We start from the raw sequence: 17,975 nt of genomic DNA on the forward strand, positions 1-17,975 counted from the left end.
AAATTCTTGTTTTCTACCTTGCCCAGGCCTAACTTGGGGCCTGCCTTCCCTCACTGCCCTTCAACATCTAGCCAAGTGGTTCTGGGTATCAGACTTTTTGACCAGCAGGATTCTTCTTTGCTATGGTATCAGCACTCATGAAACATGGACTCAAGTGGGCTTCCATGCACAGTACCAAGTGTCTATTCTAGAAATGATTTTTGAATGAATGTGGGCCAAGGGAAATGTTAAAATACTTGGCAATTGTTTTCAGTGCTAGCTCTGGAACCCAGGGCCCTGCACATGCTAGTCAAGCACTCCACACTGGGCTGCACCCCAGTGCCTCACTCCCTACCTTTTGACAGGAGTCAACAATGATTTATCTGAAACGTAATTTGAAAATTCCCATTTTAAAACTAAGCATTACTGTGACTGAGGCACTACTCACCTAGTTCCTCCTTGTGGAGACGATTCCACAGCATATGGAGAGAAAATTCCCTTGACAGGGAGGTGACCTCATCGAGCATAGAGAACCCCTCAAGGGGCAACTCTAGTAGAAGCTTGTCTACAATCAGGATCATGTACTCAGGATCAGGCTGCCCTGTGGAATGGAAATGACAGCAGCTCAAACTCGGGGAGAGACCAGCTCTAGGGACCGGGAAGACCCTGGATCTTGAGCGTCATCTCTCCAAGCCCTGACTTTGTGGCTAGGGGACTGGCCTGGTGGCCGCTGTCCCTGGCATGGAAATATGAGGGAAAAGTGTGGCCCCAGTCCAGCTTACAGAGGCATAGCTACACTGATGGCAGCCACTGGTTTTGATGGTGACAACAAGCTCACAACGTGAACCTGGATAGAGCCCATACTTAGTGGCACACCTTATAGTCTCAAGACACATGATTCCCATGTTCAGGCTGATGAAAACTCCTCCCAGATGACTTTCCAAACAGTGAGTTCTTCAGAGGGTCCTGGAAGGAAGGCTCACTCTCATGACCCAACTGGTAACCTCTTTCTGTCTATACATGTGGGTCACTGACTGATGACATACTGCCGTTCTGCCTGCAGTTACGCTGGTACCCAAGAGTGGGGCCACAGGCACTTCAACTGGGTTTTCTTAATTTTCAAAACCAGAACAGGTTTGCTTGAAACCCAGCAGTGACTCTTCGTTCCTATTTTTAATCCTGGGAGTTTAATGCAAGGTGGAGACTCAGTCTCAGTGCCCAGGACTTTCTAGGGCTGTGATCCTCAACCTATGGGCCATGACCCCTTTGGGGACCAAATGAATCTTCATAGGGGTTGCCTGAGGCCATTGGAAAACACCAATATTTCCATTACAATCCATAACAGGAGAAAAATCACAGTTTTGAAGTAACAATGAAAATAATTTTGTGGTTGGGGGTCACCACAACATGAGGTCACCGTATTAGGAAGACTGAGAACCACTGACCTGTGGCCTTTCATCTAAACTGGGGTGATTGTGTACTGGGGACCTCAAAGGGCCCTGTGTAGCACTCGGCAGTGGGACTTGTTTGGATTTGGAACCTGTGACTCCTGACCCACTTAGGTTTTGCCTAATGGGAGGGCGAGTACCCACACAGGCTCCTGAGGTCCCAGTACTGGCCTGTGGGTCTGTCCTGGCTACTCACCTGAAGGGAGAGACAGCTTCCTTTCCTTCTCTTTGCCTTTGTGTTTCCCTCCATCAGCCATAGCCGCTAACATCTGTGCTCTGAAATTAGAGTGGGAAGATACTCAAAGGCTATGGGAAGCACCACTCAGCCTGTTTCTCAGCCAACAATTGCTGCGTTGTTTGGGTTTTTTAAGACATAGTCACTCTCTACAGCTCTCCCTGACTCACAAATCTCAATGTAAACCCAGCTGGCCTCAAACTCACAGAGATCCACCTGCCTCTGCCTCCTGAGTGCTGGGGTAGAAGACACATGCTCCCATACCCAGCAATCGTTGAGGGCCATCTCTACACCAGGGGAATTTCACAGAGTGTCAAAAAGAACAGGGACCACAAGATGGCCTCCTGTTGCTAGAGAAGAAGGCCACCTCTACCTTCTTCCCAAATGAATGCCAGAGGCTGAGTCCTGGGGACTTGCCAGTTCTCCCACACCACACTCAGACCAGGGTGTTAGTGGGGCAGGGGCAGCAGCTGCAGCTAGATGCCTATCTACAAAACACACAGAAGAGCTAAGCTCTCATGTCTGTCCTTAGTAGAGACAGGATGCTCAGAGACCAGCTTCCACATGGAGGGAGATTCCAGAAACCAGCTCTGGCTTTCTGCTCATCACAACTGGGGACTCAGCTCACATCAGTACTTTGGGGGTCCAGATCTGGGGTTAAAGCTGGCCTTCAGCTACACCCAGATTATCTTTCCTGTAGGCTCCAGATTCCGGTTACTGTGGGACTTGTAGGCCATGCACAACAGTCTCCAGCTCCTTCTGCTCCAGCTGGAGACAACTGCCTATCACCTGGCGTCAGGAAGCTGGCTGCCCCTGGGAACTTTCAGAGGAGATGACAAGCTGATACCTGGCATCTGGGAAGATGAACAGGGGGGCGATGGGCTTCAGATATTCCTCCATTTGCTCCAGGATGCTGTTGAGCCTCTGCATACACAGGTCTCGCTCCGAATCATGCAAGGTGTCCGTTTTCTGTTCCAACCCAAACCACACCCTATTGTCCAGGGGTGTTTAGACATGGCTTCCACCCAATCAGGAAGACCCCAGGGAAAGAACTGAGCTCCAACCCTGCCAGATAGAGTGCTGGCATGCTCTGGTCCTTCCCAGCCCAATGCTCCCAGTGGTTTTCCTGAGGCTATCCTGACATCTCAGCCCTGCCCCTGTCATCTGATGACACTATGGAGTATCCTGCTGGTAGGGATAGGCCCCGAACAGCTAACCCTATGCTCTGCAGAGAAGAAGTAACTAGACACCTTCACTGGGGCCAAACTAAACTCAAGGACTCAGAGAGCTCCCTACCTTTCCCAAGCCTTCACTTTCATCCTCTTGAGATCTGTACCCAGAATCCTGGTCCAACCCAACTTTAGAGCTCTGGCTTTCCCTGGGATGGACTTCAGTCTGCAATATGGCTTGGGAGCCTTAGGCCTCAAGTGCTTGGGTTCAAGGTCCTATCTTTGCTGTGTACCTGGGTCTGTGTCTGCTTCCGGAACCACTGGACCCTGGTCAACAAGTCTGAGAAGGCAGTTGGACTCATAGTCACCCTCATTACCTTGCAGTGACCTGTATGTAGAGACATACCCATGGCCTTTACAGGGCTCAGAGCCAGCTACTAGGGGTGTGTGAACAGGCAGAGCTTTAAGAGTCCTTGTGGACATGTTCAGAAGTGAGGTATATGATGGGAAGGTCTTCGCATAGAGTTCACCATTCCTCTCTGGGCAGCACAAGGGCTGGTACCCAGAACGTTCAGGCAGAGGTAAAACACAGTGGTGACTGACAAGGGAGCTCTTGGGAGGTATGGATCCTTTGGATCCCTGAAAAATGTGTGGTGATTCTGATTTCTATTATGGGCTTAGCCTCCCCTCACCCCTTCATCTGGAAGTGACAGGTCCTGCTGTGTGGTGGGGATTTCTCAACCCACTGCAATCCATCTGGAGTCAATGGGAGGAGCCCTGCTTTCACCCAAGCTTACCGCCCACTGGTATCATTTTCCCCTTGGGTGCAGGCATGGACTTTGGTCTCTCAAAGGCAGCGCCATACAGATAGGACCTGTAAGTAGAGTGAAGTCACAAGCCCATTCCCAGAGGAGGTAAACAGCAAGGCACACAGGACAGGTCTCAGGAGCACATCAAGATAATCTGCAGCTGGCACCCAACAGGTACCTTTCCTTGTTTACTTTGCCAGGCAGAGGACTTGAAATTACCAAAGACCCAGCAGCGTAGGCCTACACAGACCTAAGAGAAAGACCCTGTGTGGGCACAGATCACAGAGAGCCTCCATCCCAACACAGTCCCCACCATCATGGAAATCCATCCTGGCCTTTTCCAGAAGTCAGAAGAGGATTTGCCATGTTTCTAGATTGAACAAGTGAGTGCCCACGCCAGTCAACTGGGCTAGCTGCGTCTGTCCATCATGCTTTCTGGATGGCCCAGTCTGCCTCAGGGTAGGAGCTGAGGTGTGGTAAGCTTGCTGTGCCCATGCCTCCTTGCTTGGCTTCTCAACACAGCAGAGATTTACAGCGAAGGGAGGGGGGGAGACCTCACCTGTCTCGTGAGTGATGCAGAAAGAGGATCCGGAACATGGGTGGAATCTCATTCAGGAAGGTGAAATGCTGATCTGTGACACAGAGGCCCTGCCATGCCTGCGTGTGACAGGGGGGAAAAAATCACTCAGGACCCAGGACCATTGCTCTCCCCCAGGTGGTTTGGGCCGTGGCATGCATTACCACCACAAGAGGGCAGCAGAGGCATTAGAAGTTCACTGACTCCTCTTAAAAACAAAGGAAGGAAGGAAGGAAGGAAGGAAGGAAGGAAGGAAGGAAGGAAGGAAGGAAGGGAGGGAGGGGAGGAAGGAAGAAAGGCATCCTGCCTACTTGCTGCAGTGGTTTCCAGACACCTTAAATAGCTTCTCTTCAATAATGTCCTTACTGCTGGGTGGTGGTGGTGCACACCTTTAATCCCAGCACTGCAGATGCAGGAGGATCTTTTCGAGTTCAAGGCCAGCCTGGTTCCAGGACAGCCGGGGCTACACAAAGAAACCTTGTCTTGTCTCGAAAAACAAAACAAAAAGAAGGTCCTTACTGCTTCCTCCAGCCTATCTGAGAGCCTCCACTTAGTCCTGAGCTTGCTGTTGGTTTGCTTCAGACCCCAGTTCTACTTTCCTGTGAGGATTGTACAGGGAAAATCTGAGCAATCCTAGACACTACACACATAAGGGTCTCTACTGTCAGTGGCAGGCAGCCAGCATGAGCCCTGGGGAGCATCCTGGGATCTCCTGGGTGAGTTGCTAATGCTCATGGCTTTAAGACAAAGCTTTGAGTTGGAAAAACTACAATCATTTCTTAGAAAACTTTTATCAAAGAATAAGCAACAGGAAGCCATGGAAACTCTACATAAAGCACCTGGTGGAGTTTTCACAATGGCTGTACCCACTCGGCAGGTGAAAAGATAGCTCCTCCACATAGAGGCTGTGAACAGACTGCTAACGGAGGAGGTTTGTTTTTCTGCCTGGCTATTGCCATGCAGATTCATACGGTAGGTAGCAAGCTCTCCTTGCTGCAGGATGTTCTGTCGTGTGAGCATACCTCTTGTGGTGCTTTGGATGAGAATGGCCCCATAGGCCTATATATTTGAATGCTTGGTCCCAGTAGGCAGGATTAGGAGATGTGGTCTTTGTTGGAGGCGGTGTGTCACCAGGTGTGAGCTTTGAGGTTTCGAAAGCACACGGCATTCTCAGTGAGCTCCCGGCTTCTGTTCTTACATCATGTCTGCCTGCCACCATGCTCCTGCCATCATGGTCATGGACTCTAACCCTCTGGAACCATGGCCCTCAGACGAAATGCTTTCTTTTATAAGTTGTTTTGATCATGGTGCTTTTGTCATGGCAATAGAATAGTAACTAAGACAAGGCTGCTGTTGCCCTGGGTCTGGTAGGTTTTTGTTACATAGACACACTTGGGCAGGGTATGGGTGATGACACCCATGGAGTGGTATCTTTGGATGTCAGCTGGGACAGGGCCTCCAGGTTGTCTGCGTAGGGCTGGCTTGAGCCACAGTTGCGGTGTGGATGATGGAGAGAGTGCTTAATGTTCCCTGCAAGAATTACAGTTTGGCCTGCTGCTCTTTTTGTATCCGTTGAGGTTGTGTGTGTCACTGGGTGGACAGGACTTCTTGCTAAGTTGACCCCTGTGTCAGTATGAGGTCCTTCCATCTCTAGTAACACAGTGTACCGTGTCTGATCATCTGAGCTTTGAGTTTTAACCTTCCTGTCCCCATGTGTAAAATGCTTCTTCTAAGCAGTTGCATCAGGAGTCTGTGGTCTTTTTTTTTTTAAATCTAGTCTCTGACATAGAGTGTCACTCAACAAGTATTTATTGTCATTGCCAATACACTCAATAAGTACAGCTACTGCCGTACTGTTCTTTACGTACAGAACCACAGGTTTTTATAATCCACTTGCTTTCTTTTGAATTGATTTCCACTCTTTCTGTTATTTTGATACACATGGTTCTAATGGCTCTGCTTGGGGACTATGGCTGTCACTGTGAACTTGTGAATCACACCACTTCTCTGGTGGCCACAGGACCTTAGACTCTTAAATTCTCCTCCTTCCCCCTTCCCCTTGCACTCCTTTTAACGCATGATTTGCCTCGAGCCTAACAGGATGCTGTTAGGCTCTGGTCTCACCCACAGCACTTGTTTTGAGTGTTATGAACTCCTCTCTCAGGTCTCCAGACTATCCTGCTTGTTCATAGTTCTGTCTGGGACTGTTTCCCTTATGTCTCCGAGTTTCCCTTCTATTGCCTGGCATAAATTAGGTATATAAAATTGCCCCTGTTCTCTTTCATGCCCCTCTGAAGGCTACATGCCAATCTTTCTGACTGCTGGGGGGGATTTTCCACATAGAGTGCCACTAACCTGGCCCAGAGTTCTCACTACTCTGAGGTACTCAGAGGTGGTTTTTCCATGGGGTTTGAGATGGGGTAGGGTCGCCTGGATTTCTGAGTCTGTGGTTGTCACTAGTGTAGGGATACTCTCTATTTTCCCTCTATGCATAGCCCTAATCCTGGTAAGACTGGACACATATCAGCTCTTCCTCCAGACCCAGCATCCAAGCCAGTTACCTCCCTGCTCAGCACCTGGCCGTCCTTGAACCTTGCCCCTCTCTTCCCTTCTCTTTTCCAAGTCCCAAGGAGGCCAGATTTTCATCTCAGGGGATAGACCTGGGTCTCAGGGGTAACTTTACCCCTAATGGTGATCCCTGGAGATGTCTTGAGGGAGCACTGCTATGTGGTCTAGGAGTTGTCACAGAATGCTCCCAGGGTCCTTGTTGGTACAAGATGTACCTCTTACAACAGTGAGTCAGCCTGAAGTTGTAAAAAGCATCCCTGGGAAGGGAAAATATCTGGGCCACCCCCAAAGAGGACCAAGAGGCAGTTAGGAATGAGGAGGAGTAAAAGTGGCTCAGCCAGTACACTCTCATCATCTGATTTTGTCTGTGGTTGGTGAGATTTTACCACCGTTTTTCTTGACATACTTTGTCAGAGCACAGATGAAACTGGCTAGTCACTGGACTTTACCAAGGTCTAATGTTGTGGAATATTCCTTCACATTGTGTGAAGATATGTCACTGTGCTTGGTTTAATAAAAAGCTAAATAGCCAGCAGCCAGGCAGGATTTCCCGGGCAGAGAGAAAGCTGGGAAGAAGGGCGGAGTTAAGAGGAAGCATGACATGTAGGAGATGAGGTAACACGCCATGAGTCACCTGGCAACCCGCAGATGAATAGAAATGGGTTGATTTAAGTTATAAAGAGCCAGTTAGAGACAAGCCTAAGCTATTGGCCAACCTTTCATAATTAATAATAAGTCTCTGTCTCATTATTTTTGAGCTGGTGGTCCCAACGAAAAAGTCCGACTACACCTAGACTGCTCTGGGGCAAGTGAGGGGAATGAACTACAGTTCACTCAGCTTTCTTATCCTTGTACCCACAGCACATGAGGCTCGGAGGGGCTGAGTGGTCCTCTAGACCCACACAGCTAGAAGGTAAGGAATGCGTCACTGTCCTCTTAGCAGTCAGTGAGTGAGCACAGAGGCCTGCGGGCCACAGGAGCAAGTGTGGAGGCTCCTTTCCCCTTACCCTGGAAGTGGTTGCCAGCCTCTGCTCCACACTGGCAAACAGACTGGTGGAGGTCCTGTCCTGTTGCCTCAGCCGCTGGTGGAGCTGCAGCAGGGCTGCCAGCTGTGAGCTGCTGGTGTTGTCTGTGGCAGTGAGCAAAACATTCCGCATCATCTGTGAGGTCGAACAGCTCTGAAAAACAAAAACAAACCAAAAAGCAGAAAATGGCGCTATGTGCCATGTGAAAGGGCAGAAGGTGAGTGGGCATCTGGGAGTCTGTGTGAGTCACCCTCGGCTGGACCTCTGTCCACCATGTAGCTGGACTATGCCAGCTTGGAGGGCAGTACATCTCACTATGGAGGCTTGGGGTACAGGGTGAACACAGCATGTGTTCACTGAGCTACAAGAACAGGTACCTGACTGGCTTCTATTAATTGAGGACTAGAACACCCTAAGGCTCAGAGAACAGGGTAGGGTCTCTTCTTCTTGCAGCCACAGGGCCACCCTGGTTCTGCCTAATAGAGAGCAGCATGGCTGCCTAGTACTTACAGACAAAGGCCCTTCTGGAGATAGGCAAACGGGGACCGTACCTGAGACAGTGACAGGAACTGGCAGGAGGTTATGGGATCCAGGATGCCAATGCATTCCACCATCTCTAAGCTGGCCGTGGCTGCGATGTCCAGAAGGTTGATGCTCAGGGCAGCCTGCAAACACTGCAGCAGTACCTCTGACGTCTGAGCCAGGAACCTCTGGGCCAACACCATCTTCTTCTGTGGGCAGTGCAAAGCTCAAGGTAAGGAGCTCTGCTCTCTTCAGGCAGAGGCCACCAGGAGACAGGTAGGGAGCGCTGCATACCTTCAGACTCTCAGCCTTCCGGCTTTGCTCCCTGGAGGCTTCCTTCAAGGTGGTCGAGTCTCTGGAGGAGGTCTCTGCACTCTTGTCGTCTGTATCTGTCTCCAGCTCCATCGATCTCAGGCTGCTCTGTTTAGCACCTACCTACAGGGCACATGTGGTCAGAGGTGTTTGTGGATTCCTGCTTGGTTGGCAGGGAAAGCACATACCAGGGAAGGGGAAGGTGGTAGGGATCTGTAGGCCCTGGAAGTTGTACATGACTGGGAGCCATGGGTTTGTGGAGTCAAAGGTGTTACCAATTTGGTGGGCAGGGAGAGGCAATCTCTCAATGGCCCACATACAGAGTGCATGAAAAGCCAGACCCTGGCCCAGCTGGCATCTGGGGATGCCACCTTTAATACTTTGCCCAAGTGTGTCAGTGCTGTCAAAACCCACCAGACCCTGGCCACCAGCAGGTTTAACAGTTCCCCAAGGACGGTGAGATCAGGCTAACCATCAGGAACAGATGCCTGTGGCAGTACAGTAGCCTCAGAGTTAGACAAGCTACTTAGGAGCCATCAAGCTGACCAAGGAAGAAACCACAGTGGCATTTGGGAAACAAACTCAGAGGATGGAAGTTCTACACATTAAACTTAGAAGGTTTCATGGAAATGCGTTTAGAGGAAAGATCCTGCCTGGAAAACAAGAGAGCTCGGAGGAAGGTGAGCTGTGGTGTCAGGAAATGGGACAGCAGCAACTAGCCATACCTAAGGAAGAGGAAAGGAACAAATGCAGAGTTGGGCGGGAAGTCCGGGGCCTGGGAGGAAGCAGGTGTGTTTCCTGGAGCCTCCTGAACTCCACACAGGTCGTTGCTGCTTTAGAGACAGCCTTTCTCCTCTTACAGATAAAGACCCTAACTCAGGATAGACAGGTGAGAGGCTCATGCTTCTGTGCCTCAAGCCCCTCACTTTGTGACCTGGGCAGGAGTTACAAACATCTGCTCACCCAGCATGGGTCTTATTGGCCTCTTGCTGTCTACACCCTGAGGATCCAGGACAAACAACCCTGGGTACTAAGCCAAGGGCTTCAGAGCTAGCTGGCTGGGAGCGTCTCTGGGTGCTGAGTCCTGGGGAATGGCCTGCTACACAGGGTTGTGAGGGCTCCTATAGGAGGAGCTTGTCTGCTAAGCATCATAGCTTGTCCATTGAGGCTGGTGCCATCTTGAGGAACAAGTGCCTTGGGGCAGGCTCTTAGAAAAGGGGCCTGTGATGAGAGACTTTATCATTTATTACAGAAATAGTAACTAATAATCAGAATTAACTTCTGATGGAAAAATACACTGGATGCTTTATATTCTCAAAAAGGCCCCAGAAAAGGGAAATTCCTTCTCACTGGGGCATCAGTGGTAAGAGCTGCAGCTCCTGATCTCACATAGCCCCTCCCTTTGATCTAGTGCTGGGAGAAAATGCTAATATGAATCAAATGTCCACTTTCCTCCCACAGCTTATGCAAGTTGCCATGGCTACCACGATGCTGTGTTTCCAGCTACCTCAAAAGCGAAAGCAAAACCCAATGTAAAACCCACTTTTACATTTATCAATTATAAACTTCTATTGTTTCTTGCTCTACATTTATCAATTATACACGTCTAGTTTAACAAACCATGTAAATGTAGTTTTATGGACTAACACCTTTCTCCATTCTTAGCAATCATAGGCATTTAGATCTTCCTCACCTCTTAAATGTACAAGTCAAGTCCCCTCTGGGACTTAAATTTGCCCGGATGTTTTACAAATCACATCTTTTCAATTTTATCAAGACCCTATCTACCTTCCTGGCTCTGAGAGAAATGAATGCCTGGTATCCTTACTACTGTCAGAGAATTGCTAATTGTGCACATGGGCATATAAACTGGGAACCCTGTGGGATCTGGGAGAATTTTTAAGGAGAGATTTTTTTTTTTTAACAAGACCTTCTAAAGAGAACTTTAAGAATGCTTTTAGAGAAAGAACTTTTGAGTAGAGAACTTTTGGAAACTTTTAAAGAGAACTTTAGGGAAGAATTCTTTTTTTGAAGAATAACGAGCTTGAGGAGAATGATACCTGTATGAATTGATTTGTTTTTAGCCTCAGACATTTTTAGCCAAGCCTTACCCACCTGCTGTAAACCTCCTGTCTGGACTGCCCTTAGACCTGGAACAGGCATGCTTGCAAGAGCTGTCACCAGGGTCTTGTCAGAGAACCCAGCCCTAAAAGAGGGTGGGCAGAGTGGTGGGCAAGGTGGCATTTGCCCTTCTCGGAGATTTCCCAAGCTGTGTGGCATATATAGGACCATAGAGGCAGACCTAGAGGCAGTATCTATCCTGGTGTATCTTTGCATGGAGATGCCCCGGATAGTGCATGAGCTTTCTGAAGCTCCCAGGCATATGTACACAACTGAACACAAGCCACCAAGACAGAGATGCCAGGGCCAGACTCTTCCTCGTTGAGTTGGTGGACCACCTCTTATAGCCAAAGTCTACAGTCAAGGTAGAGCAATCAAGGACTAGACCTCAGTGGGAAGAAAGGACACCTACCAAGAGCTCTTCCTCCCAGCAGAAGGAAGGGTACACAGGGTCTGTCTGCACGGAAAGCAGATGGAGAGCCTTCCCAGCCAGGACCAGAAGCTGGGCACGGATGTCAATGCAGCCCATGCACAGCGGCTGCAGACTCTCCAGCTGTGCCAGCACCGTGTGAGGCAGTGTCCGCTTCAGTATGAACCATTGCTTCAGGAAGACAAGAAGGTGCCATGGTCACCAATGGCTGCCACTTGACCTCCACCCAGTCACCTAGAGATCTCAGATAGCTGCCTTCTAGGGTTGCCTCACAGGGAACATCTGGGCACTTTTGAGCTATGCCTTTGCTCTGTGTACTCCTGTGTAGTAGCATGAGGGGGTATCTCTGGGACTTAAATATTGGGAGAATAATAAAAGACAACTTCTATCAATATAAATCAGAAGTCATTATAGATAGAGGTTAACTGTAGTATTCATTTATGTTCACTCTAAATTAACCTGACTCTTTTGTTTCATGGCAATTAAGAGAATGGAAAAGTGCTGGAGCCACAGCTGAGCATGTGCAGGGCCCTGGATTCTATTCCTAGGACTGCCTAAACGTAGGAAGGAAAGAAAAAAGAGGGAAAGGGAGGGAGGGAAGGAGAGAGAAGGAAAGTGGAAGAAGGATTTTCATCCAAATAGGTATTCACTTATTCAGTTTGTTCTGTTTGCAATGCTGGGAGGGCTTAGGGCAGCGACTAATCCCAAGATCTTGGAATGGAAGCTGTAAGCCAACATAGGAAACCCTTCCTCTTCATTATTAGTTAAGCCCTCTTGGTGATCAGACAGTGCCTCTCTGCACCAAGGTGTGGGAATGGTCAAGAGCTGGATGGATGGGGACTGGGATCCCATAGATTGGCACCCCACTTTCAGTGTGACTGGCAGACCCCCAGGAGAGAACATGGCCTAAGACTCAATGCAGTCACCAAGCCAATGGATGAGTAGTCGCTGGTATTCTCAAGGAAGTCTGCAAGCAGCTTCTCAAAAGAGCCCCGCTCCAGTTGCAACTCCAAGGCCTCCTTGCAGACTAGCTGCTGCATGTCCAGGCATGTTTCTGCTAGGCGGAGTTTGAGGTGGGCCAGCCTTCTCATCAGTGGGGAGTTGATGTTCTGTAACTGAGATAGTTGGGAGGTGGGTAAAGCAAGGCACTCTTCCAAGGAAACCAACCATTGGTAAGTACTCTGATAAAGGCATGGTTGACATGTCATGGACAGCATACATTTGAAGTAGAAATTGACGTGTAAAGTGGATATACTTTGACATGGCAGTAGATGCTAGACCATCACCAGCCTAAGAAAAGGAATGTGGTCTTTACACTCTGGACTTCCCCATGTCCTTTCTTGAGCCTGTGTTGACATCAGGCTCCTGTCTGCTCTAAGTTGTATAAATGGTGGTTTTTCAGGCTGGGTCTTTGCTTTGAGAGACTCTACTTCACAAGCTACTTTGAGGGTGGAGGATAACTGAACTCCTGGCTGGACCCACCGTCTATCTGGCACTTACCCATGCAGCATAGATCGATAAATGGATTATTCCTGGGAGAATGAAGCCACTCTATACAATCACTGGGCTAAACTGAAGACATAGGGGGGTATATGAAAGACCTGCAGAGCATGGACCTTCACACTCCCACTCAGGAAAGGCGACACCCTAAATCGCTCACGAGAAGCAGTCTTGATGTAAAAGCATGAGGTCTTTTATATTCCAAGTGCACTGGGGTCCACAGACATGGGCCACGCAGGGTAGAGGACTAAGGACCCTGAGTACAGAATTGGGACAGCTTTTATAGGGTTACAACAAAGCCCGCACATTGTAAACCAATCATCTCAAAGCATCCAGAGCCCTCGAGGTGCGGACCAATCAATTTAAACCATCCAAGCCTGCACTTTATAGACCAATCAGTTTTCTATAGCCCTGGAGGTCTGCATTTGTGTGGGCTCCTAGGTGGGGTGACAAATAGGAGTTAGGTTAGGTCACTGGGGCAGGGGTTTCACAAGCAGTTTACAAAGTCAGGTAAGCAGCAAGGAGCTGAGGGCAGGGTCTGGAATTTAAGGTATTTAGTATTTTTAAACTTCTAGCTTCCTGGGTTCAGTGGACAGTTAGGCTGTATTTTTCCATCCTTACATATGTGGGTGTGTTAAAATCATATCAAGGAAGCAAGGCCCAAGAATTTAGTCAGGACATCAAACCAGGAAAAGGACTTGACTCCCTCACCTGCCCCTCCCCATAAAGGGTCAGATACCTAACACTGTGATGGCACAGCGCCAAACCAGTTTATCCTCTGTTATCTGGTATGTGTACTCAAGGACTCACAGGAGGGGAACCTTCAACTGTCCTTCTGCTCTTCTTGGTCGCCCAGCTGTCTCTGATTGTCTACATGTCAGCCCATTCAGCTCTGATCAGGTTGTGCCCTGTCACCTCTGCGGTTGACTAGATTTTTGCTCTCAAACCTGACTCCTCCTCTATGGCAAAAGCTTTTTTTCTGGATTCCTTTTCAAATCAGACTCCACTAGAATTTCTCTCAGCCCACTGAGGAAACATCTTGAACCCTTTGGTAGCCTCCTTAACTTGTATTCTTCCTGTAACCCACACATATGCATATATAGACATGTTTATTAGGTGCTATGCAATATAAGAGTTAATATTTGTAATTAAGAATGGAAAACAGTTACTTGAATTTGCCTTGGCCAGATTACTAAAGTAGGCAGATAATCTGGCAAATTGTTGCCATTAACACTCTTAAACCTTGTGAAGTTGTTTTATTCAACAAATCCTCATGCTGTAACAAGACACAAATATGTTCATCTCTGTTTCTGGCATAGCATGCTCAAGACAGCTTTCCTCTCTCCTAAGTGACAACTACTTTGTGGTGTGATAAATCAGCGTTGTATAAATGGCATCATACAGTATGAGATCGTTTTTGTCTGTTTTACCTCAGTATGGCTATTTTGAGACTCATCCATATGCCAGAAGGATGATGTTTGCCTTTTTGCGTACTTGTTTTCCATACATTTGAGGAAATGTTTCTTTAAATAATTTGCTTGTTTTTTTAACATTTTACCCTTAAGATTTGAGAGTTCTTTATGCATTCCTGATATGTTACCTCTATTGAGGAATAAAATTTGCAAATGTTTCCTCATAGTCTGTGTTTTTTCCACTTTTCTCTTGATAGTGTATTTTAAAGAGAAGATCAATTTATCAATTTATTCTTTTATCGGATCACATGTTAGATACATTTCTTTGCCAAAAATGTCCATCACCAAGGGACTTTGCTATGTGTTTTAGGTTTTCAGTTTAGGTTTCTGATTCATTTGAGGTTATTTTCTACCTCAGTCTGAGGTGCGAGTGGAGCTCAGTTGTTTTGAACATGCATTTCGTATTGTTCTAGCATCATCTAAAGACTATCCTTTGTCCATGGAGCCGTGCCTCTGCTACATACTCTATGTATGTTTGTATTTTTGGATTGTCAGGTTTGTCCTATTGATCTGTTTGTTCATTTTCCCATTTAGCACACACTGTCTTTTTTTTCCTGCTATTAGTCATAGCGCTTTTATTGATTGATTGATTGATTGATTGATTGATTGATTGATTGATTGATTGATTATGTATATAGTGTTCAGTCTGTATATATGCCTGGACACCAGAAGAGGGCACCAGATCTCATTACAGATGGTTGTGAGCCACCACATGGTTTCTGGCAATTGAATTCAGTACCACTGGAAGAGCAGTCAAATGCTCTTAACCTCTGAACCATCTCAACTCTACAGCCCACATACTATCTTGACTGTTGTACCTCTATAATAGGATTTAAACAGGTACCATTGGGCTCCTAGTTTCATTCTTTTTTGGAATTGTCTTGGCTACTGTAGATCTTCCATATTTTAAAATCTTGTCAATCAATATATGTTAAAAAGTGTTTATAGTAATCGTAATTATGGTTAAGGAAGAATTGACATCTTAACTATATTTAGTCTTCTGATCTAGGAATGTGAATTTTTGCTTTCATTAATTTAAGCCTTCTTTAACTATTCTCAGCAATGTTTTATTATTCTAGAGCATAAACATTCACATTTTGGGGGTCAAATTTCATTCTTAAGTAGTCATAAACTATATTGCTTTAATTTTTAATATACAATTAATCATTCTTTGTATAAAAATATAATATATATACTACATAACTCTGAAATGCAACTAAACTTGCTCATTAACTTTAATTTAGCTTACTTGTAGTTTTTAATTTTGGTAAATTATATGATTTTCTATAAAAACATGTCATCTGTGAAAAGATATTTTTCTTTCATGTTCCTTCTGTCCATCTGGATGCTTTTATTTGTTTTTGTTTTGCCTTGTTTTGATTTTATTTTGTTTTTCTGAGGCAGTGTTTCTCCTGTGTAGCTTTGGAATCTGTCCTGGATCTGGCTTTGGTAGACCAAGTTGGATTTGAACTCACAGAGATCTGTTCGCCTCTGCCTCCTGAGTGCTGGGATTAAAGATGTGTGCCACCACCACCTGGCATCTAGATGCTTTTAATTTCTGTTCTAGCCTTATTGCATTGGCTAGAATCTCCACAACAAGGCTGAATAAAAGTGGTAAGACATCACTGTCTTATTCCTTAGCAAAGGGAGATTCAGTTTGTCTTAAACCAGGAAGCGTGGTGTTATGTTGTTATGTTAGCTGCTCAGGTACAACACCGTCTGTTGGTTTCTGTTTGTCTGTACTGTCTTTAACTCTTTCATCTTATTTATTTATTTATTTATTTATTTATTTATTTATTTATTTATTTGTATCCCTGGCTGTTTTGGGGATTACTACCTAGTCCAGGCTGGCCTGGAACTCACAGAACTCCTTCTGCCCCTGCTTCCTGAATTCTGGGATTAAAGGTGTGCGCTACCATGCCCTCCCTTATCTTATTTTGGAGTTAGACTAGTCTCATTGAAAAATTAGCATATATTTTCTCCCTTTCAACCTCCTAAAATAATCTGGTATTTTAAAAAACTATTTGGTAGAAGCCAGCAGGAGATCTGCCTGGGCTTTATATTTGCTTTGTGAAAAGGTTTTCAATTACAAACTCAATTCCCCTCACTCCTAGAGTTGCTATAGAGTTATTTCTTTTTGAGTGGATATTACAAGTGTGGGTCAATTTCAGCTAACTTGTAAACTTCACGTCTCCTCGCTATTCTTTGAATATAGGCAGAACCCATGACTGGACTAGGTCACTCATTTCTGGTATTTGGCACTTATATCCTTTACAGACTATCTGATCAATCCAACTAAGTTTACTAACTAATCTATACCAACGAACCAGCTTTGGCTTTAGTGACCTTTCTCCCCCCCCTCCCCCCACCTTGACAGGGTTTCTCTGTGTAACTACCTTGGCTGTCCTGGGACTTGCTTTTTAGATCAGGCTGGCCTTGAACTCACAGAGATCTGCCTGCCTCTGCCTCCTGAGTGCTGGGATTAAAAGAGCGTGCTGCCTGGTTATGACTTTGTCCTTTAAGGTGAGTTTAAGCCTTAGTTCAGAGACTACTGTCAGTATGTCCAAGATCTTGAAAATTCTTGTTTGGTGGATTTTATTTGGTTTGGGCTTTGTTTTGGATTTTCATTGGCTTTTCCCCTCCATCTTTAGTTCCTATTCTACTACTTGTTTTGGATTCAGTTTGTTCTTTGTTTTGAAGGTAAAGGCTGAGCTCATTGACTTCTGGCCCATTACTGTTACCGTTATTACTCAGGTGTTAGTGTTCCAGAGTCCCCTTAAGTACTACACTGATGACATCTTAAACTCCTTGATGTCCTCTTCTCCCTTCATCTCAAAACATTTAGTCTCTGGCTTCTTCCGTAGCCTAGAGTTGTTGGCTGTATTCTACTTAAATTCCAAACATTTGGGGTTTCCCATGCACACAATTTTTTTTTTTTTTTTTAAATCTGGTTGGGAGCAAGATAGAAAACCTGTCCCAGACGCTAGACCAAATACCACAAGCTCACCTATGCACCTGTGACTGTGCCAAACTGGTGTGGTCAGTGCCACAGGTGCGGCTGGGTGTATCTCTCACTACATTCCCCTTTTAGTCTAAAGAAAAAGATTTAGGCTTGTTACAAAACTATGTACAAAGATAGCAAATATTAAGTATGCTCTAGGAAAAGGAAATGTAAGAGCATGCACACTTAAACCCTATTGCCAGTGAAGCAACAAGAGCAAAATGGGAAGAGCTACACAATGGAATGAACACATTTGAAGTATGACAGCTGGAGAGATGACTCAGTGGTCAAGAGCACTTGCTACTCCTGCAAAGGACCCAGGTTTGATTCCCAGCACTTACTGTTGTGGCTCACAACCATCTGTAACTCTAATTCCAAGGGATCTGATACCCTCTTCAGACCTACATGAGCACCAGGCTTGCGTGTAGTGCACATACATACTCACAGGAAAGACACTCATAGACATAAAATAAAATAAGTCTAAAAATTAAAACATGCAATTCATTAGCACATGATAAATCCGCAGTGTTGTGTAATCATTATTGGTTCAGTTCCCAAACATTACTATCATTCCACAAGGAAACCCAAAAGTTAGTAGTCACTCCTTATTCCTGTCCTTGTCCCCCAGAAGCCACTAGTCCATTTTCTGTGTCTTTGGATTTTTCTTCTCCCTGTTATTTTTTTAAAATATTTATTGTATATACAGTCTTCTGTCTGAGTGTATGCCTGCATGCCAGAGGAAGGTGTCCGATCTCATTATAGGTGGTGTGAGCTGCCATGTGGCTTCTGGGAATTGAACTCAGGACC

The 17,975-nt window shown here is 46.3% G+C and overlaps 1 protein-coding gene across 1 annotated transcript in view; it reads right to left on the reverse strand.

Annotated features, from left to right (window-relative positions):
- The window catches only part of Cfap46 (cilia and flagella associated protein 46), an 84,161-nt gene that overhangs the window by 9,875 nt on the left and 56,311 nt on the right, over positions 1 to 17,975 (reverse strand). Inside the window, exons 40-50 of the mRNA XM_051193280.1 lie at positions 12,122 to 12,310; positions 11,174 to 11,366; positions 8,627 to 8,763; positions 8,362 to 8,541; positions 7,793 to 7,963; positions 4,200 to 4,297; positions 3,629 to 3,705; positions 3,125 to 3,219; positions 2,510 to 2,631; positions 1,624 to 1,703; positions 428 to 580 (exon numbers count right to left, since the gene is read on the reverse strand). Of these exons, the coding sequence (XP_051049237.1) occupies positions 428 to 580; positions 1,624 to 1,703; positions 2,510 to 2,631; positions 3,125 to 3,219; positions 3,629 to 3,705; positions 4,200 to 4,297; positions 7,793 to 7,963; positions 8,362 to 8,541; positions 8,627 to 8,763; positions 11,174 to 11,366; positions 12,122 to 12,310 (1,495 nt within the window). The remainder of the gene's footprint in view (positions 1 to 427; positions 581 to 1,623; positions 1,704 to 2,509; positions 2,632 to 3,124; positions 3,220 to 3,628; positions 3,706 to 4,199; positions 4,298 to 7,792; positions 7,964 to 8,361; positions 8,542 to 8,626; positions 8,764 to 11,173; positions 11,367 to 12,121; positions 12,311 to 17,975) is intronic.

Source organism: Phodopus roborovskii, unplaced genomic scaffold (genome assembly GCF_943737965.1).
Source record: "Phodopus roborovskii unplaced genomic scaffold, PHOROB, whole genome shotgun sequence".
NCBI lineage: Eukaryota > Metazoa > Chordata > Mammalia > Rodentia > Cricetidae > Phodopus > Phodopus roborovskii.